This window comes from Agelaius tricolor, unplaced genomic scaffold, assembly GCF_023055355.1.
Source record: "Agelaius tricolor isolate 1412-34295 unplaced genomic scaffold, bAgeTri1.0.p SCAF_1, whole genome shotgun sequence".
Classification (NCBI taxonomy): domain Eukaryota; kingdom Metazoa; phylum Chordata; class Aves; order Passeriformes; family Icteridae; genus Agelaius; species Agelaius tricolor.
Window position 1 is genome coordinate 22,824,793 of NW_027269261.1, and position 22,423 is coordinate 22,847,215.

The following is a 22,423-nucleotide window of genomic DNA, read 5'->3' on the forward strand; positions in this document are numbered from 1 at the left end:
AGATGGTGAAATGAAGATGCCTGGAGGTGCTGGCAGTATGTGCAGTGCAGCATGAAGACAATAGTTTTTGGTGCTTGGGCTCTGTAATTTGACCTGACTCCCCCACGGATGGTGGAGCCAGCTACCCTCGGAAGTACTTGCCTCTCATTCCTGTGAACATGTGCCCAGGCATGTGTCCAGAAAGTGTCATTTCTGGATTCCTGGCTGATCCCTCGCTCCAGGCAATGTGGAACTGAGTGCAGGGCAGGGAAGGAATGTCCTCTGTCAGATTCTACCTTCCCCTGGAATTTGGAGTGTAATCTCCTGCTAAGGTCATGCAAGTGTATTTCAGAAGTGATTCCCGAAGTTGCACTCATCGTGGGTATTCATGGAATCTCTATGCATGGAATCTCAGACTTCCTTTCCTGTTTTTGTTTCCTTGGATATGCCCTCATTTTACCCAAGGACTGATATGCCTTAATATAGCTGAAGTTTCTGTATTTCATAGGGGATATATTTTGACTTAAATCCTATGAAACTGTACAGGAATTGCACAGTTCTGGAAGCAAGTTCAATGGTTCTTTAAAGATATGCATAAACTTTTAAGAATTATTTTATTTAGTAATACAACAACTTTAGTTGAAAACCCCACCAACCTACTGAAAGAATTTATAGGATTTGAAGGAATTTTATTGCATTCCTAAAAATATCTTTTGAGCGATATTCAGTATACATGTATGCATATAGAGAAAGAGAGAGCTCATACAACACAGTATGGAGGCATCTTGCCTTCAGATTAGCTTCATTTCTTTTCTGGTTTGTTGTCTTTCTGTTTGCCTCAAGTGCTTGCAGTGTCCTTGATCAGCATATTTACACACACGTGTTCTTTTAGTTCCTGACAGCATCTTCTCTGAACAATCTGTTCCTTTTGTGGCAGTGCAGGTGTACTCAGGTGTCTGCAAACCAAGACAGCAGGGGGGAAAAACAGAGGGTAGAGGGGGGAACTTGGGAGCCCTGCCAGCTCTCAAAGCAGTTCTGGTTTGAGTAAAGCCCAAGAACTGCTACTTCTCTCTGCTTGACTGTGTCCAGCACTATGGGAGCTGCTCTTGCTTCACACACATGGATGCCTCCAAGGACACAACCTGAGATGCTAAGCAAAAACAAACTTACCCAGAACCTTGCCATTTTCATTTCCAGAGCAGAGAGAGTCACTGAGACAAAAACACTTCTTGAAATCAAAGGAAAACCCAGAGTTGCATGCTTTTCTAGCAAGGCATGTTATGCAGTGTTGCAGTTTCCCTCTCCTCCCCTGTGAATCTTTAAGCCAGGTGCTGTTTTGTGCCACCAGGAAACAAGCCTATCTATCTTAGCGACCCCTGATAGTTCCTGAGTTGTTTGTACTCCAAGGAACATCTCTGCCAAACAGCAGCTTCTCAGACTCACTCCTGAAGTTACAGATTGCTGCATTTCAGTGAGCAGTCATCCCAGGTTGGGCTTCAGAAAGTTGCTCTACTCTGGTGATTGTTAGCTGAGAAATAGGAAGCATTTCTTTGGTGTTCTTATTTGCTTTTAGGAAATGATCTTTATCTCTTGCTTGTGCACCTCCAAGTGATGCTGTCAAAATTAAGGACAGCTTGGTTGTATGTCAGTGAAGTTTGCACTTAGCCTCAGCCTCCTGACCCAAGGATCTTAGATAAGGTGAGAGCTGCGTTCAGTGAATTTTGAGAGGAAAGTCTTTCTGAGGTTAGAAGAAGCCTGTAACAATGCCTTGAACACTTTCTAGTCACTGGACACCTAGCTGTAGTAAAAAGCTGATTTTTCTTTTTACCAGTGACCCAGTAGAGCAGTCAAGGAGATACTGAAACTGTTTAATTTTATAGATGGTAAAAGCTTAGGCCATAGCCACTTCCCAGTCTTAAAAATCATCCTTTTTCTTTTCCCTGTAGATAAGGAGTCTTATATTGACTTTCCCTCAGATATGATTGTGGAGTTCTCCAGAAGTGTTTTAAAACTTTGATTACTAAAAGCAATTGTTTGGAAGGTTTTTTTTAGGGATATCAATGGTGACTACAAAGCTCCAAGGAGGACAGGATAAAATAAGAGACTTGTGTGGGTTGGCTGATTTAAAATACCTTTGCTCAGCATTTTAAGTATGTGGCTTGCTGGCAATCCATTTTATAGAGCCTGTCCTTGCTTCCCAGAAGCTCTAAATTTAGGAATGCAGTTAATGTGAAATTAAGAGCTGTCCATGCTTAACACACAGCTAACTATGGAGAAAACCCAAGGAGGAGCAGTTGAGCTGGAAGAGACTGGGATAAATATAAACTGAGTGTGATGTGGATGGATGGACTCTGCCAAACATGGTGGGTGAATCTCCAGGGTACAGTTTCATGCTTCACTTGACACCTTCTAGGTGTGTGGCAGTGCTGAAAAGGGACTCTCTTGTGCTTATTCCTGACTCCAGCTCTGCTCTTTGGATCACATCATGACTTTATCCACTTAAAACAGTTCCAGTTGGCTTGAGTGGTTTTTTCCTGCTGGTTTGTAGAGTGACTTGGCCAATGCAGTGAGTACCAGACAGGTGCTGGGGAAGAGAGTGGTGTGTCCTGGAGGTACTGGTGAACTGCTGGACTGGCTGCCTGTGCACCTGCAGTGTATTTCTGTGTTTAGCAGGAGTCTGGAGGAATCTCTGAGTTCATGTGCACCTGAACTGTGGCTTTCTGCATGGGCACTGGGGAGGGCAGAGAGCACTGCAGAGTTCCCAGCCAGCTGCCCGGCCTGGCTGTGCTCTGAGTCACTGCCCAGAGTGAGAGAGGTGACACAAGGACAGGAAGGAAGGAAGGAATGCCCTTTGGAGCAGGGTGAGTGTCAGTCCCTGCTCTGCAGCAGGTGAGGCATGCCTGAGTCTGTCCTGATTTGCCAGCAGTGCGTGTGGGCAGCGGCTCACAGTGGTGAGCCATGACAGCTTCTGACTCTGCTTGTTTCACAAAGTCCCACAGTGTGCACAGGTCTGATTGCAGGTTATACCAGTGATACCCCTACAGGAACACTTACAGATTCTGGCTAAAGCTAGAAAGCTTTTATCCCTCAGCCTGAACTCCACTGGTACTGGCTCCATGGGCACATGTTTGCAGAAATCAGTCTGTGCAAATGGCAGTGCCCAAACCAGATCACCGAGTGACGTGGATGGAGACCTCTGAGAGCTGGTCACCCCCTGCAGACACAGGGGAAATTTCAGCAGTTGTAATCATTGACAAATGTCTGACCTCTTCAGCAGGTCTCTCCCTCATTCCACAAGGGAGGAGCAAAAGCAATTGTAATTAATTAGGCTAATTCTTGCTACTCATCAGTGAAGCTGATATATGTAAGCAGGGAGCTGATCCTCCCTCCAAAGTACAAACTCTAATAGTTAATTTCCTTTATCTCTCTATCACCTGTAGAGAATTGATGTGCATTTTCACCCTTGCAGAGGGAAAGGTTTTCCTGACAGCTGGCTGTTCCAATGTGAGAGACATGCAGGAGATTTCCTTGATTCTCCTTGTTGTAAGGGTTTGAGTTTTAGTGTGGACCAAGTCTTTGTGAGTTGGGTAGGAAATTCTGAGAGTATTAATCCTGACTGCATCTGGGTAGTACTAGCCACATCACAGATCCACTGGAGAGATTTGTATTTCTGTTAGTGTGTGTAAATTAGGTCAAGAACAAAAATATACACTGATTTTCATTTTTGGGGGTGTGGGGCAATAAAGATGAACCAGAAGAATAGCTTGAAGGCTGTATATTTAGTTATATTTCAGCCTGACCCTAAAAAAAAGCACCCAATTGTGTTGGTTTTCCTATTTAAAACAAAACAAAACCATATAATGACAATAACAAGAGCTCTCAAACCCTTGATTCAAACCCCTGGCTTTGTTTTGCTGTTCAGAGTTTCAGGAATTGACTATGGTCATAGAAAATATTGTTCTGTTTTGTGGAGGGATATTTTTTCTTTTTGTATAGGAAAAAGGAGGACACACCCCCCATGACTCTTAACTGTGTTGCAATGCCTCCAGTAGTTCAATTTGGTAAGATAACAAAACCAGTGCAGAACTTAAAAGGCAATTAATGCTTTTGAGAAAAAATATAAAAATATTTTTAAATGCCATGCTGATGGTTTGGGGTTTTTGTTGTTGTTGTTGTTTTTAGTTTGTTTTTTGGGTTTTTTGGGGGGGTGGGCTTTTTTTTTGTTTTGGTTTTTTTTTTGGGGGGGGGTGTTTTGTTTTGGTTTTTTTTTGTTGTTTTTGTTTTGTGTTTTGTTTTTTTTGTTTGTTTTTTGTAATTGAACCTTTTTTCAACAAAACCTGGTGTTGCAGATTAGGTGCTCATGTTCAGGTCTGCCCTTTAGTGAAGTGAGTGTACTAAATGGCAGATGGGAATGTTGATGATTCACTGAATATATTTATGTGTCAACACTACCTCACCAGAAAACAGCTTACCCAGAGGGATATGGAACTTAAAATTTGTTTTCAGTGCAGCCTGTTCTGTAGTACAACTACAGGGAGCTCTTGCTGTGAGAAGACAGATGGGAGAGCCCTCTGTGATGCCTGTCTGATCACCTGAGAGGGTGATCTTTGCCTTTCTGCTGCTCTCTGTGCTCTCTGCCCTTGCAGTCGTGGCCAATAACAGCAGCTACAGGCTGTGCTGCTTTTGGACATCCACTGCCAAGCCAGCCCCTGTTCACTGTGATGTGCTTTGTCTTACCTGGGAGCTCTCACCTGTGTGTGGCCACTTATCTCCTCCTGGCAGAGATGAAAATACCCTCTGCTATGGAAAACTGCTGGGAGCTTGACATCCTCTTCCTGCTGTAAATCTTTGACCACTTCCAGCAGCTCCAAGGCAGCCCAGGGAGAGGTTGGCACTGACCACCTCAAATTCTCTGCTATGCAATCTGAATAAATTTGAAAAATGCCACTTTTAATCTTTTGAGCTTTTCCTTTCAGCTGCTTCTCTGCAATCATGATAGCCATAAATCATGTTTAGCCTAATCTCATTCCTCATTTTTATTTTTAGTATATGACTCCAGGAAGTGTGGCTTAAAAAAATAATTTTAAAAAGAGCCAAATGCTCAGTAAAATCTGTCCTTCCGAAAAGAAATATAAAAATCTGTCCTTCCAACAGTATTGTTTGGCAATTCAATTAGTTTTGGTTGACCTTCAAATGCCCAGTCTTGCTGGGCTGTGCCTGACATTTTGCCATTCAAGGAGTAAAGGATTATCAGCACAGGAATTTAACAGCAGTTTTGCAAGCCAAGTGGCTGCCACTCCATCCTGTGGGTGGGACTGGGGCAGCGTTTGTGTGACTTGCAGTCGACAAAAGTTGATGGCAAATTACCAATTTAAAATTTTATCAATGTAATTATCACCTGGTTTATTTCCTCATCTCCTCCCTTTAGAAGAGATAAAAAACCCCAGCATTCTTGTTGTGCTCACAGAAATGATTACAAGTAATAATGTTATTTACTTAGTACAGTAGATTATGGAAATAGTGAGACCACATGTGAACAAAAACATTACTCATTTTGTCCTTTATCTTTCCTTCAGGAAGACTTTGACCTGTACATTGTAGAGAAGCTGGGGCCTGGGTCAGTCCCAGCAGCTCAGCTGTTGGAGCAGTGATTCATTTGTACCCATTCTCAGTTCCAGCTGTGGTGCTGATAATGAAAAGCTGACAGCTGAAGGGCAGAGGTGGAAAGGACTTTGTCCAGCAAGACAGCAGCAATCTACAGCTGGGCTGGGCTGCCTGAGATGTAATTTGTTCACCAGTGATTTGATTACTCAACAGTCTACATGGATTCACAAGCCATTCACAGCACTTGAATTTCTAAACAGAATGTAGACAAAAATTTCCTTTAATGTAGGACAAATCCCTGCAATGCTGTAGTAGGGTTGACACAGGGCACAGGATCTCTGCCACAGCTCTCTGTTGGGCTGCTGTTAAAATCAGGTGCATAATTCATGCTCAGCACAGGCAGTTGAGACCATGACTCATTTGTGCCTCTCTAAAATATTAAACTTCCAGGCTACTTCAATTACAAGCCTGGCAAGACATACAACCTGATACAGTAAAATATTTATCTGTGTTACCCAGGTAATGGCAAAAGAATCCAGTCATTACAAAGAATGCTACTTGTGATTAATTATTTAATTAGTTTCTTTAATCATTTTGGCTGCCTAGGAGTAGAAAGAGCTGCAGTTGCATGGACATTTCACTTACTAAAGTATTTTGGAGATGCACAAAAGCTTTGCATCTTCAGGAATATAAGCCTTTCAGGTATTTGTGCATGTGTAAGCAAGTGTTAGTCTGAAGGAGGGTGGAAGTTAAAAGAAACTGGACAAACTTAAACTTCTGTAATAGCAAATATTAAAGATGAATTCTAAAAGAGAATCTGAAAAAGATCTCAAGGTATTTGAGTTTTGAGGAAGGGTACATACTAACAGTACCTTTAATAAATGCACTCAAATAGTACATGATAAGTAATGAAGCTTTACTGATGAAAGACTAATTTAAATATTCTTGATGATGAGGTGTAATGTAACAGAATTAGTGCTTCCAAATTGCTAAAATGAGAACCTGGTCCATGAGCTTTCTTTTTAATCTAGATGGTAGCAAGAGCTAGATTTCACATCCATTGTATCACAGGTTCAAAATTCAATTTTTTTGTGTTTATCTAGGCAGCCCTGCAGAGCTCTGTGTGCAGACAACAGATGTACTTAGCCGTGGACTTTGCCTGGAACTGAATGCATGCAAATGGCTCTGAATGTGAAACTGTAGAATGCACTGAAAAATCTGAGTATTCCAGCTCATGTTTCCCTGCATAATGAAGTCACTGACTAGCATGATCAGATTATAAAAAGTCATCTTTGGTGTTTATATAATTCCTAGGTTCAGCTGAACTATTTTTAATCAGGAATTCAATTGTTTATCTTGTATGTTCTTTTATATCCTTTCATCCTGCATTTGCATACATTGTGATGACCTTTTGTGGAAACCCTGCAGGATTTTTATAACAGTTCAGCTGAAATTCAATGTGAACTCCATCAGCTGTTCCAGGCTGGGTAGGATCTCAGCAACACAGCTCACAGGGTGAAGAGCTTCTGTGAACAAGGGTACAGAGAGTTTTTCTGTGATACTCATTGCTTTTCTACTGGAACAGAATGTTAATCCATTTATTTTGGAAGGATATTTCATTTTTCATCTGTATTTAAAGACGGTGACCAGAGACTGTAGGGTTTTGGCAGCTGCTGATCTCTGAGCTGCAGCATTGCAAGACTAAAATTGCAAGATTTATCTTTTTGTTTTGAACATAAAGTCAAGTAGTGTTTTCTAAGGCCTCTGGCAAATACTGTTGAGGAATGACTGCTCCTGGGTGTGTTGGTTACAGCAGTGGTTTGCAAATCTTCCTGAGGTTCTGCAATGATTAAGGCTTCTGCAGAGTGTATTACACAGTGTATTTGAGCAAGCTTGATCAACTTTTTTCCCTGCAATCTATTGCCTTGATTCTGCAAATTCACATGTGGATTCTACTCAGTTGTGTCTTCACTCAGCTGCTAGCTTGCACTTTTCCATCCATCTCCTCAAGACATAATCCACAGCTTCTAACAGGCCATCCTGCACAGCAGTGCTTGCACCCAGTCCTTCCAAATGCACCCTTGGATTCTTTCTGTAACTCCCTGGGGTTACCTTTGAAGAAGTTGTGATGCTTTGGGTTTCTGTCACAGGAGGAGGAGCAGAATGAGCTGAGCATGCTGTGCAAATGTACAGTACAGATCACCCTGGCTGCTTTACACTCAGTGGTAGCCTCTGCCTGACCACATGTCAGGGCTGTTCCCATCCTTGCTCACCTTTCACATGGAAAACTTAGTGACCAGGAGCAAGTGTGAAGGTATCTGGCAGCATAATGAGTAGCAGAGATTACCTTACCTGGAATGTGAGCCTTTCTGCTGGAGATTTGGACATGTGTAATTAATGTTTGCTCACAGCCCCAGATGCTGCCATCTAGGAGGGGGAGCCCAGGGAATGTTTTTGTGCACTCCTCTAACGACTGATGTTGGTCTAGGTTTGGGGTTGGTTGGCTGGGGTCATTGTTTGTTTGTTTTTTATGTGTACCACATCCTTAGGGGAGAGATGATCAATATTTAAGGAATGTAACAACTCCTATATTACCTCCACTTGGAGACAGAAGTTACCACAATAAGAGTGTGTGTTGTAGGGAGTGGAATGTGCAATATAATTTACATAGTCCAAATTACTGGCCTCCACCCCAGCCTGAGACAGCAATAGCTGGTATGGAACAAGAAGGTGTCAAGCCTCTGCTTCCATTCCTCCCTGCCTTCAGGAAAAGAAAGAGCTTATCCCTGGGCATGGTAGATACTCCTGGAATATCTGAGACATTGCCCTGGCCAAGGCTGCTCCCTGCTAGGTTGGCAGCTGGTAATCTCAGGCACCAAGATAGTCTGGAATTCAAGAACCACCCCATGGTATGTCCTGTTTCTTCACCAGTCAAGCCTGGGAACCCTTACTAACAAACTGTCACAAAAGCAACATAATTTGTTCTTCAACTGTTGTTTATTTTTGTGTCCATTTTTGGTAGCTTTGCCTTGAAAGAAAGAATCTAACTCAGTCATCACTAAGTATTAACAGTGGAAAAGAGGATGCAAGGCTGGGTTTAGGAGGCAAATTCCTTGGAATACACAAGTACAGAGAAGAGAACATGAAAGAGTAGGTTAAATACTCAAGCCTACACTCTGCTGTATTGAGCTCTTTCTCCAGCATATCACTGCTTTGATCCATACTTACAGTTTGCCAATCAAGACACGTTTTATGACAAGATAACATTTTACTTACTTTTTCACAATCTTGCTCTGACTGAGACTTTCTGCTTCTCTGTAAATGTTTGGCCTAAAAGGTTTGAATTAATGTCTTCTCTTTAGACAGATGCTGCCATTTAGAAGTGTTATCTGAAAGACATGCAATTAATTCTTGACCTCAATTAACTCAGTGCACCATTCTCAGAGCTGAGTGTGATAAGCAGTTATGGTTCTATGATACTGAATTTGCTGTGATGTATCATTCAGCACTACCACAAGGCACATCTTGTTTGATAATTTTTCAGAGCCTCAACACATCAGCCTGTTCTTCATTCTCCTTCCTCCCGCCTTCCAAAACTTGTAGTGGCTTCCACTGATGTCTCAGTCTTGACAATTTTAAGTGGAAGCAAGTGGAAGGATCTGAGTTCTACCAATAATGAGACTTTGTTTATCAATCTCACAACTGCATTTAATGCCATTTTTCAACCCCCAAAGCTGGGGATGGATCCCCACCTGAACAGCATGGTGAGTGTCCTGCTCAGAGCCTCCAGCTTCCAGTGGAAACCTTGGGGCTGTAGAGCAGGGAGGTGACAGCTGGGACCTTAGAGAAACTTGCATTTGAGACGGTGTGAGATGAGGCACAAAACACTGGTCAGCCTCAGCCTGGGCCACATTGGTTTGTCAAGGGGGTGTGAAGCTCAGTGGAACTGGGACTACTGATATGTCCATATGGAAAAAAAGGGGTAAGAGTTGAGCAGATAGTTGAAAGGGTTTTTATCTTCCACTTGCATCACTTCTGTTTGACAAAGGGAGTTTCTGTTATGCTTTCACTTTCCTCAATATTTTTTTTCGAAATACATAGTATTACAAAAATAGTATTACAGTTATAGCTATCATTAGGAAACTGTATGATTTTGAAACCTTACTTTAGTTTCTTTGTTCCTTTTTGTTGACTTAGGCTGAACAAATCAAACTGTGTAATCCCTTGTGGATTCATCCATGCCATTAGGATTGCTTTTCTTAGCCACAGTTAACAATGGTGTAATGGGTTTTACAACATTTTATTAAGTTGAAATGCATCAATAGCACTAATGATAAACAATTGTGGTATTTCAGGAAGAACAATTTCCAGCTCTTACTGCACATGCCAACCTATGGAGCTTCTGGGCAGCACATGACTGTGTGGCATGAAAATAGGAAGTAATTGTGCCTTACAAACATGTTAGTGGCACAGACTTAAGGGAACTGGTCTTGGATGTCTGTGGTAAAAAAACACATAACAGCATTTCTATCATCTAGATAAAAGCTCCTCTTTGACTGATGACTGTTGCCCAAGTCTGTGCTGTTGGCTGCTGTAAATCAGGATGAAGTGGTTTGGATTGGCTGTAGGGAGGACAGGAATGGCTTTATTGTTGATGCCAGTCATAGGACAGGGCGTGGTGCCTCCTCCCTTCCTCTCCTGCTGAGCACATTGGGCCTGCCCCTGGCTTAGGATGATAAACTTAATATGAAACTACAGCTAAGATGTATAAGGGTTTTCTGGAATTCAACCTTCTCCTGCATCCATGGAAAAAGAAGGCTTCAGTTAGGACCTAATTGTGGCCTTGCAGTACCTGAAGGGAGCCTGTGAGAAAGATGGAGAGGGACTTTTTACAAGGGCATGTAGTGACAGGACAAGAGGGAAAGGATTCAAACTAAAGAAAGTAGGTTTAGATGGGATATTAGGAGGGAATTCTTTACTGTGAGGGTGGTGAGGCACTGGCCCAGGTTGCCCAGAGAAGCTGGGGATGCCCCATCCCTGGAAGTGTTCAAGGCCAGGTTGGATGGGGCTCTGAGCAGCCTGGTCTAGTGGGAGAGGTCTCTGCACAGAGCAGGAGGGTTGGACTAAATGGTCTTTAAGGTCCCTTCCAACCAAAGCCATTCTGTGATTCTATGATCTTTCCCTGTAGGGAAAAACAAACAAACAAACAAACAAAAAACCAAAACAGGATACCTTTTAATGCTTAACTGACAGTGTTGTCTACCTTAATTAATGATTACTCATTAACCGGTGCCAAGAGTATCTTTAACTGAAGTTTTCCCAAAGAAATGCTTAATTGCTGTTAACACTGGACATCAGTATTCTGCATTCAGCAGAGAGAGTGCAACTGTGTTTTTCAGGCAGGTAGTGAGGCTGCAGAGGATGTGGGCAGCTTGAATGCAAATCATGGTGTGACTTCTCCTTTTGGATTTCCTTGAGCTTCTGCAAAAACTGTCTAAGCAGCTTGCACCATGGATGTGTTCATGACCTTCTTTGGGTAACCAAGTTAAACATAGTCTTGAGGAAGCTCAGCAAACAGTTGCAAAGCTGCATATGGCATCATAAGACAAGGAGGTTGCATGCTGTGCTAAACTGGGGGAGGGAAGATGAGGAGTATTTCAAGAGATCTCTGTCCTAATCAGATTTCAGTGATGGTATTTATTTTACAATACTGGCTTCCTGGAAATGTACAGTGGACCTTGGATCAGACCTATTAGTTTGTCCCCAGGTCTTCAGTCAGCTCAGATAGGATGAATCTTTGCACTTTGGCCATTGCTGTTTGAAATCACTGGAATTCAGCACATGGACAAACAGACTCCCCCACAAAGGCAGCTGTTATTGTTACATTGGACTCTCTACTTTCTTTTTCAACTCAAAAATCACCACTTTCCTGAAACATCAATATCAATTTTATATTGAACCGATATAGAATTCAACAAACATAATAAGGATAAAGTAGTGTGAATAACTCTTTTATTTTGTAACATGCTGTTCACTAGGGATTGAAGTGTGATAATCACATTTAATAACAGTGATAGGTATTTATTTAGTTCTCTTGTATTTATGGTTTGATCTACAAACACTGACTTTGTATTAAGAGTTTACCAAAACCCAAGTAGGTCAGTCTGGTAAATGCCGACTTGAAGTGAACTTGAGTGACAATAAGAGCTTCATCTGATCTTTATGCAACATATGAACTTTATGATCAGGACCATGCAGCATAGTGCTTAGTTTGTCAGTACAGATGGAGAGAAATATTAGAGATTAATTCAGAGCTGTCAAATTCCTGTTTTTTTCTATATATATATATTTTAAAAATGGCTAATCACAAAACAGTGTGATAACTAGAAAATGTTAGGAGTCCCATCTGCCTAAAAACAGGTTGGCTTCATCTCTGTGTTTGTAGCAGGCTTCCTTATGCAAACTTAATGGGCTTACAAAAAAAATCTTGCAAAGTGCAAGCTTATCTATAATCAGCATGTTATCATTGCCTGGAGTAGTAAGATTCTGTAGATGGGATTGAATTAAATCAATGTTATGGACAAAAGATTTCATAACCAAGCAAACAAAGAGGTTAAAGATTAATTAGTTGGAGTAACTCTAGAGCTCCTTTCTTTCAAAAATGCCAACAAACCAACACAAAACAAGATGCCACAAAAATCAAAAGCAAACCCTCGGCTCAAGCTTACCTTGATGACAGCAGTGTCAATGGGGTGAAGAAAACACCCATGGAACTGAGTTGAGGACCCAGTTTTGCTGTCAAAGCTGCCCAGTGACTGACACACAGGGAGCAAGGTTAAAACACTCCATAGAGCAGCAAAGGGAGTGCTGCTCACTGGCCACCTGGCTGCATTGTGCTGTATCTGTTACCCACCTTTAATAAGAGGCCTCTGTCAAAGTCTTCAGTTTTGCTTTAATGTGAAATCAGACACCTCAAAACACCTGAATTATTCAGCTCACAATGACAGGGGCTGGTATGGAGATTTTATTACAGTATGAAAAGGCATTGTAATAGCAGGAACAACCTCTCTGGTTTTTAAGATTATATTGATTTGGCCAACTGTGAAATACATTGAGTAACCTTACCAGATCTGCATATGAGTTACAGAACATGTAGCTGCAATAAGAGGCCTTATATTAATCATATGGTGGACCAAGAGTAACCCAAAAAATTATAAATATGATGTGTACATCTTACGTAAAACAGATTGAAATGGAAAATCCAAGAGTGGCATTGTGTGAAGGTTAACAAGCTCTGCCTAAGAGGAAAATTATGAAATTTGCATAGAGATGGTAGAAGAAAGGGAGCAATGGCTACATCTGCCTCATCTTCTGCTAGTCTTGACTAGCTGGCAAGTTGGATATTGGAAAATGGGATATATTCTGGGTTTTGCTGTCTTACAAATGGTGAAGGTCATGAAGAAGATGACTGCACTGTTCTTAACAGCTCCAAAATTCCTTGATTTGCTCCTGTTATGCTGCAGAAAGAATAAGTACATTCAGATATTAATGTACCCAGATTCTTTTGGGAGATCAAGATGGCCTTCACTGAAGCATCATCTGGCTTTGTCCCCCTCAGCAGCTTATCCTTAGAGTGACTTTAGATTCTCTGTGGTGGAAGTAATACAGATGCTGGTTATCACACACAAAGGAAATAAATGCATCCAAAACCAGTTAAAAACAAACCCTTGACAAATCCTAAATAACAGAGTACTTCTAAATATTAGAACATAATCCACACCTGAAAAAGTTTATGAACTATCACTTTTTATGTGCCCATACCCAGTAAATCTATTTTGACACTGCCTCGGACTCAGCAAACAATTGGAAAGCACATGATAAATAAAAATTAGGTATTAAATGGGACAAAAATGCCTTCCCTTAGAGAAAGCCCAACTATGCTGGCCAATTAAATTGAGCAGCAGCAATCCACCAGATGAGCTCCATCTGAAATGCAGAGCAGGGAGGATGCAGTACACGTTCTTGACAATCTCACTATATAAAGACCCGTTTGACGCAGGACTCAGTAGATGGAGTGATGGGACCACAGCCAGCCCCAGCATTAGACATGAGCAGTCTTCTCTCTTCCCCAGTACTTTTGTACACTGGTATTTTAGTATCCTGATTTTGTGTAGCTTTGTCTTCCATGTTGCATGGCCTCCTTGGCTTGGTTTGCTCTGAGAACACCCCAGAAGCTGTGTGTCAAACTTTATTTTTTACTTTGTGTTGGACAGAACTTCAAGCATTGCACTGGAATTGCCTCACTGGAGCCAGAGTTTCTTCTTCTATCTGTGTCTAACTGTATAAAATTCCCTTGGGCAAAATTACAAATGCAATAATGCCTGGTTATAAAATGTTTACTTGGTCTCATTTAGGCTTACAAAAATTTTGGAATGAAATATTAACTTAAAGAGCTATGTAACATTCCAACTTGCATCATATTTAATGATTCCTGGTTAAAAAAAACCAAACAGCCAAACAAACAACATCCAAAACCCATTTCAGGTCAAATGCTGCTATTTCAATGCTTCAACTTTTATTTACTCAGGAAAAAATATATTTAGTTTAGTCTGTCTTGCACTAGTGATAAAAAAATGGCCCTAAAACAACTCGAGACCTTAACCTGGCATCCTGCAGTCTTGTTAAACGAGCACTGTCTAAGATCTGATGTCAGCTGAAGCTAGTAGAAGGGAGAAGAAAAGTGTGCATTTATCTGGAGCCTGAAAGTTTTGGTAATGCTTGTGATGTTTCCTCTGAGGTCTATAGTTTTTTTAACGTGAAAAAACTTAGCCTTTCATCCAAAGGTTTAAATATTAGAGAAAATGAGCAAAAATGACAACTCTGTTTGCTAGAGCCAGGGGACCTGGCAAGGCTGCAGCTGGCTCGTCTTGGTGAAGGATCTGGAGGTGCAAGCAAGGGAAGGAAACTTGTCAGGGGGCTGAGGTTCAGTTAAAGCCTTTTTACATAAATTCAGGAATGTGACAAGTGTTAAAGTCAATGCCACAATTTACTTCCTTTTTAACTGCTGCTTCATGTTACCCTGAAGTGTCCTTAAATTATTATAAGAATTAAAGTGCAAACAAAAGCATCTTTGACTAAAAGGTCAAATAGGCTGATAACATTTACTTCCTGGAGAGAAATGACAAAAGGCAAGTGGCCTGGGTTTTATGTTTTGTGTGTGATAAATGAAGGTGAGCCTTCAAAGGAACTTGTGTGTCTGAAAGATTACTGAAAATAGATCTTGTAAAAAGCATGGCTGATATTGGATGACTGCAGGAAAGAACATGGGATCAGCTTGCCACTGAAGTTCAAGGGACTCGGACAAGCACGGTTCCTCCTGAGGTGCAGCTGGTGGAGATGGAGTAACTGATACTGCCCTTTAAATCTGAGAATCTACTTGGAGAATGGAAGGAATTTTGTCTTTCTTACAGAGGTTGCAGTAGAAACTACTGTTACAGAGTATTTTGGAAGGTTTAACTGTTGTAATGAAAATGTTAAATGTTCTAAAGACAGTAATGCAAAAATCCCTCACACTTGACACTGCAAAGCAGCTCAGAATTGAAGGTTAAATGTAATTTTTTTTTTCCATATCCTAAAACTTCCTCCCTTTTGTGTTTTGGTGTGGGTTTATCTTTTTTCCCCCTTTTTCATTGCAGATTATAGAAAACATAGGTTCTTGATGCTTCTTCAAACTATGACTTCTCCAAATCTAATGCTAACTACTTAATTCACTTGAGATGCTTTCTGTATTTAGGTTCCCCTGAGTATATTCCCCATTTCATATTATGCATCTTTCAGCAGCCCATGCTCTGCATGTTCCCATCTCTGTAGTTCCTCATGGCAGTTTAGTCTTCTTCCATGTTTTCTATCATGCACTCTTTTTAAAATAAAATTTTAGATAATTCCCCAAGTAGCCAGTTGTTTTTTTTCTGAGAGGCTAGAAGCAGTAGTTGTTTTCTGCTCTGTAGAATTTCTGAGATTTCTCAGAAAATTTAGTTTCTTGTCCTTGCTCTCTGTATGACAGAGATTATGATTTGTAAAATGCCATTTTGTTTTTACTGTTGTCAGCACATGAGTGCATCCTCCTAACCCTTTCTGCTCCAACCACATGGCATCTGCATGGAAAAGATTTCAGTTTGCTGCAAGGAGAGCAAGCAGGGAGAGCTGACTGAATCTGGTCGTGACAAATGAGCAGCTTCTGTTTTGCCAATCTTTGACCCAGAGTGAGGTTCACAAGCATTCCAAAACTTGCTGTTTCCTAACTCCAGAAAGCAATCCTTCAGCTGGCTGGCATTGGCAGCTCCCAGCCTGGATTCCATTATGGCTGTGCCTCGAGGACTGCCTGGATGGCTGTGCTGCCATTTCTCCTCCTTTTGTTGTCCCCCCTAACCCTGCAGCCAGGCTGGGCTGCAAAGATGTGCCACTGAAGGGCACAGTGTGACAATGACAGCAGCTCAGTCACTTCTGACAGTGCAGCCAGCCAGGGGACGCGTTACCTTCTTCAAAAGGCCTCTGAGGAGTTTGGGCTGACACCTGACTGGAATCAGAGCCAGAGCTCAGGTCCAGCCTGTGCAGTAAGCTGGGTGCTCCTCTGGACAATTGTTAAAGCAGCCAAATACAACAGATGTTTGTTTATTACTGTGTCCCCTTCACCCCTCTAACATGTGCTCCCTTCTCATGGGCAGGAACAAGCTCATCCTTCCCCTGTGTTTGTGGCCTGTGGGTTTTATGAAGGTAAGTGGGAGACAACTCCAATATTTATTTATCTGCTCCAGCAATCACTGACATTGGTTAATGACCTAATTTTACCAATGTTCATATCCATAGCTACCAGTTAATAAGCACATTTAAAAGTATTTTTACAATGATCAGTAGTGACATCCCTGTCAGTATTTCTGTGAGGCTGAAAAGAGGAAGTTATGGGGGGGTATTCAGTAAAAAACATGTAAACTTTAGAGAAATTATTTAAAAGGCCATAAAGTGAGAGCTGCTTGTATTAATACTTAGCCTTTTTTTTGCATTTATAGTAGTAAAAAGACAAACTATATATAATGAAAGCTCAGAGATTGAGGAATGGCTTCCAGAAAATGGAATTTATTTTCTTAAAATCAAAACCAAAAATCACTTGTGATACTTCTGGGCTTCAGAGTTATTGACCTAATAAAAATTTGCTGCTTTTAGTTGTCTCCTTCTTTTTGTTTGCAGTAATGGCACACGTGTAACTTGGTACCAGAAAGGATTCTTCAGAGGCTCAGACTGGGTGGCACAGCTGGCTTCTCCAGAGCAGTGGGGTTATTTCATTGTGCACACTTCCTAGCACTGGGCTGTCCATGGGAAGGCCAGGAAATGAGGAATAGGGGTGGGTCTTTGCTAGGAGCTCATTCAGCAGAATGCTAAACCACAGCTTCCTAAGCTCCAAGGCAGTCACTGACAAAGAATGAATGCTTTGTACAGCTGCTTCCCCATGTGCAATTCCTTTCTGCAGGATAAATTGCCTAATTCATTACTTGTCTAACATCATTTCTGCAGTCCCTCATTGGATGCACCAGGCTTCAGAATAGTGTTCCAAACTGTGCAGTGGGAATAAAATTAAGAGACTTTAAATTTTCTAAAAATTTATTATAATAAATATTCTAAATCTTGGAATGATACATAAACTAAGCTTCATTTTGCTGTTTGATGTAAAAAACTAAAATGTATTCTTAATAATGGCCTAAAAATTGTCCTTTTTTAGGACAATTTTTTAGGCTCCTGAGAATTTTGGAGCAAAATTTTGCTGAGAATAACCTCAAGTGTATGCCCAGAGTTGTTTGTATGAGATATATGAGAAAAAAACCCCAAACCAACATAAAACTCGAGTTCTACTGATGCTGGTAGCACTTCAGAAGAGCTCAAGCTGACTGCATAATGATTACTGAGCACAACTGTCAGGTTTAACCTAGGAATAAAAATAACACAGGCAGAAAAACGCCCAGACTTGGAAACACTTATGCAAGATGTGTCCTTTTTGTCAAAAAGGTCAGAAGTTTAGTGTTTTGTTTTGCTCAAGTAGAATATGATGGTATTATTTGGTTGTTTGCATTTTTAAGTTCTCAAATTAAATTTAACTGCAATAACAACTTTGTTTGCTTCCTGGAATAGAGGTTGGGATTTAATTTTGTTGATGGTACAGTCATCCCTGAAGCCTCATTGTCTAGGAAACAGTCGACTAGCTTTACACATGGCATGGTTAGTATGGGAAACCGATATGTTTTTCAGTCCCCATATTACAATTTGAACTTTTTTTTTTCTTTTTTCAGCACAAAAGACCTTCTAGCACATCTCCTTGTTAAGGTGGTTTCAGCTGCTGCTCTTCCTTAGCAACGCAAGCAGAGTTAAAATCATTTGCAAAGCCATTCTGCTCAGTGCAAGTGTTTTAACAGCTCAAGTAAGCAGAGGGAGCAGCCTGGTCAGGCCAGAGAGAGCTGATGGAAGTCTGGCAGCGCTCTTCCATGGCCCCTTCAGGGGTTACAGAGAAGACAGGAGCAGACCTGTGTCTGACAGGCACAGTGAACAGACAAGAGGCAACAGTCCTGTATCACCACAAGGGAAGATGCAGTTACACAGAAGGCAAAACATCCTCACCCTGGAGTGGTTTTGTAAAGGTGCAGGCTCTCTGGATGGGGCTGTTGGGTCTCTGCCCTCAGCTGCTTCTGTGCGGGCATCAGGTGTCTCTGTAGGCTGGAGACCATCACGGAGTTGGTTTGGAGGTGGACGATGTTTGTGGCTGCTGGGCAGGGATGAGAGAGAAGGCAGAAGACTGGAGAAGTTGAGCTATAAAAAGCACACACCAGGGACTTAGACTACAAGGACAAGACAAAATGCACGGTTGCTGTCTGGGCCCAAAGGGTCTTTCTGGCAGTGCTGAGGGAACCTGTGGAGCATCCTCTTCTGCCTTCCCTGACTGCCCAACTTTAACCAAAACCCAAGGGTGAGGGGGAGTGGTGGGGCCGAGCCATACTGCTCCCTGCTCATAGAACCACAGTTATACGGGATGGACAGCACTGGTTATCCCATCCAGCCCCGTGTCCTGCCCAGGACACCCCCAGGAGTCACACCGTGTGCCTGCCTGGCAGTGTGGTCCAAACTCTCCTTGAGCTCTGCCAGGCTTGGTGCTGTGACCACTGCCCTGGGGAGCTCGTTCCAGTGCCCAAACACCCTCTGGGTGAAGAACCTTTTCCTGAGATCCACCTAAAACCTCCCTTGACACAGATTCAGGCCATTCCCCGGTTCGTCCCCGTGTCGCCCAGCCCGGCTCCGGACGGGCGTTGAGGGCAGCCCCTGCCTGTGCCCCCTCCGCGGAGCGCGGGTGTGCGCGGGCTAGCCCGGGATGCGCTGCGGCACCCGTCACGGTGTCTGTCTGTCTGTCTGTCTGTCTGGGTGTGTGTGTGTCGGTGAGAGCGGGAGGGTGCAGGGGCTGTGCGCTGCCCGGCGGGGGCGGCGCTCGCTGCAGCGCCAGCCCCGCTGCCGGGCGGTCAGGGCGGACGCGGCGGGGGCGGGGAGCGCGGCCCCAGCGCCCGGCATGAACCCGCGGCGGGAGCTCGGAGGCGGCGGCGGTGCCGAGGTACGAACCCCCGCCCCCGGCAGGTGCAGGGTCCTCCTCCCGCCCGCGGCACCGCCTGCCCTTGCGGGGCCGGGGCTCGGCGCGGTCCCGCCCGCGGAGCGCCGAGCCGGCAGGGAGGGGAAGGGTAAGCGAGGGGAGGGGAAGGGAACGCAAAGCGAAGCAAAGCGAAGCGTGCCAGGCCCGGCCGCGGGCGCGGGAGAACCGAGGTGAACCCGCGGTCTGCGCCTGCCCGCCCGCCTCCCCCGCGCTCACGCCGCCCGCCCCCCTCTCCCTCCGCAGGGAGCCGCAGGGCGAGCAGCGCTGCCGCGGCCGGGCCAGCCCCCGCCGGGTCCATGAGCCGCCGCCAGCCGCCGCCGCCAGCCCAGACCGCCGCCGCCGCCGGGCCCAGCTCCCCCAGCCCCGCCGCTTCCGCCGCCGCTCCGCCGCCCCGCCGGAGGTGAGTCCCGGGGCCGGGCCGCCGCCTCCCCGCCCCGCGGGCCCGGGCTCCTGTCAGCCGCGCCGGGCCGGGAGAGAGGCCGCCGGCAGCCGCCGGAGCGCCCGCCGCCTTTCCGGGGAGGGGGAGCCGGAGGGCGGCCGGGAGCACGCGTGAGTGCCCCGGGCCGGGAGTGCGGGCTGGGCTCCCCCGCAGCCCGGGCACGGAGGCGGCGCCGGCCGGAGGTCGCGCCGGAGCCTTCGTGCCTGCCCCGGGGCGGGGGTCGCTGCCTGCCCGGGGACCCACGGCCGGCGCGGGAGCGGGCCGGGGCCGGGCCGGGGACACCCGCGCCTCGCCCCCTCGGGCACCGCTCCCTGTGCCGCCGTGTTTTTGCTGTCCCCACTCAGGGAGCGCTCCCTGTGCCACCGTGTTTTTGCTGTCCCCACTCAGGGAGCGCTCCCTGTGCCACCGGCGTTTTACTGTCTCCACTCAGGGAGCGCTCCCTGTGCCGCCGTGTTTTTGCTGTCCCCACTCAGGGAGCGCTCCCTGTGCCACCTTGCTCTCCCTCTCTCCGCAGGACGGTCCCGCGCCCTCCGCTGTGAAGAGCATGGCCGTGACTCTAGAGCAGGCCCAGAAGTTGGGCTACACCTGCCTGAAAGCGCTCCTCAGGTTCGCTTTTATGGTCGCCAATAACCTGGTTGCTATTCCGTCCTACGTCTTGTACTTAATTGTACTGCAGCCTCTCCGAATATTGGACAGCAAAAGCTTCTGGTATATCGAAGGAGTGTTATTTAAATGGCTTTTAGCTATGGTGGCTTCCTGGGGCTGGTGGGCAGGATACACAGGTAAGAATGTCTTATTAATTTAAAACATACTAATTTGTTAAAAGACTGTTTTCATAAAGGGAGGTATAGGGGAATATTTGACTGTAGTAGATATGCAGGATGTTCTTCTTTCAGTTGTCTTACACAGATGTGTTTCTGGGTTGAGATGCTGTGTACTGAAACATTTTCTAAGTTATAGCTAGGAACTTTATATGTTTTAAGAGGTTTGCAGTCAGTATTTTGTGCTAGTGAACTGGGAAATACGACTTCTCCGTAGTATCTTGATCATGTTTAGTGTTTCACGAAAAAGATACATCTCAAAAGAGAGTTGATTCGAACTATGCACGTCGCTAGTAGAACTAAACTTTTCTTATATTGTGTGCATCTCTAAATCATCTCCCCTTAGAAACATCAGGAGCCAAGGCTAAGAAGTTTGACACGAAGCTCGTGTCAGAAGAGTAGGTCTTCTGCTCCTTGCAACAGCGACTGTCTTTTGTGCCGTCTCAGAAGGGAGGGAAGCAGAGGGAACCTCTTTCATTCAAGTAGTGATGCGGAATGTTTCTCAACCGTATGACTCTTCATTTACTGTTAGCAGAGCTAATTACAGTATCTGTAGGGGTTTTCCCTCTGCATGCTTGCTTTGTGGTTATTACTGAACTTGTTTTTGCTCGTTTAGTATTCATAGGCTCATCAAGGTGATGGACTGAACTGAAATATTAAGGAAGGCTCTGGTCTTGTCCTCGAATGCACTGATTTTCATCTGGCTACTGCACTTCATGCAAAAAACCAGCCATCAGTTCTTTGTATGAGCTTTGGAAAGGGAAGAAATTAATCTATTGAGTGCAAAGTGTGAGCAGCCCTCCTAAAATTCTTTCCTTCTCTTCTGCCCAGGCTGCATCTGCAGGTCTTGTGTAAACAAGAAAAACAAGGAATGGCAGCAGACAGCTCTGGAGTCTGGTCAGACTCCTGATTAGTCAGAAAGTCAGTGTTGGCCCAGACGGAGGCTTGTTAGGCAACGAGAGCTGACGCCTCAGTGCCAGTGTGGCTTTTGGTACCCTGTCCTGTGCCTTTCCAAGATGCACAAAGGTTCTGTGGATACTCTAGGTGAGCTTCCCTTGCTTTTTAAGGACATGGTGGCAGCAGCAGCAAGCTGGACTCTGATCTGTCGGGCTAGAACTGTCACAGCGTTGCACTGCTTCAAAACTGCCTTGCCTGGTACAGCTCAAGCTTATCCAGAGATGCTGTTTAAAGACCTTTTTATATGTTTGCTCATTAAAAGAAGTCCACATGGTGTTTGCAGTGGCAGGTACACTTGTAAAAGTCTGCTTTATGTCATAAAGCACACGGGTCTTCCAGGAGGAAGGACTGACTTTCGAGATGTCTCATGTACTATTAATTGGAAATGGGAAAGTTTATGGCCATAATGGTGATGTTAAAGTCATTCAGCTTGTGACCCCGAGGATTAACTGTGTGTACTGAATGTGCTGGTTAAAATTCATTGTCCCATGACAATTTTTGAAAGCCATTTCCTCAGGGTAGTTTCACTGCTGACTGCAGAACTGTGTGGTTTCTTTTGCCTATTGCTTGGAAGGTGGTCTTAGCATGATCTGCATATCCTAGAATCTTCCTGAAGCATCTGTTGGTTGGTGTTGCTGATGTATCTTCATAATTTGAAATAATTTGTTTTACAGTTTTGAAATGTCTCAGTATATTTGTTTGAAGTATTTACAGACTGCTATGCAGAAGTGTTTTAAGGGATGGTGTATGGGTAAGGAGGCCCTTCTTTTTGCTTTTCACTATGAAGCATGGCTTTTGGTGAGGATTTTGAGCAAATGCTTGTATGAAAGTTTAGTTTAAATGCATTTTATTTGACATTAAGGCGTTAGTGTGTTTTATACTGAAATTATATGAATTAGCAAGAACAGTTTATTTCTTTGTCCTTTCTTTAATCTCATCAGTGCT

At 44.0% G+C, this 22,423-nt stretch overlaps 1 protein-coding gene across 2 annotated transcripts in view; it reads left to right on the forward strand.

Moving 5' to 3' along the window:
* The first annotated feature begins 19,530 nt into the window (after positions 1–19,530).
* Positions 19,531–22,423, forward strand: part of LPGAT1 (lysophosphatidylglycerol acyltransferase 1) — a 60,787-nt gene continuing 57,894 nt past the window's right edge. Inside the window, exons 1-2 of one of the 2 annotated variants that reach the window (XM_071426456.1) lie at positions 19,531–19,661; positions 20,215–20,482. In XM_071426456.1, coding sequence (XP_071282557.1) covers positions 20,245–20,482 — 238 coding nt within the window. In that variant the 5' untranslated portion in view covers positions 19,531–19,661; positions 20,215–20,244. Of the gene's footprint in view, positions 19,662–20,214; positions 20,483–21,352; positions 21,566–22,423 lie in introns of those variants that run through there. The other variant, XM_071426467.1, reaches the window with a different exon arrangement.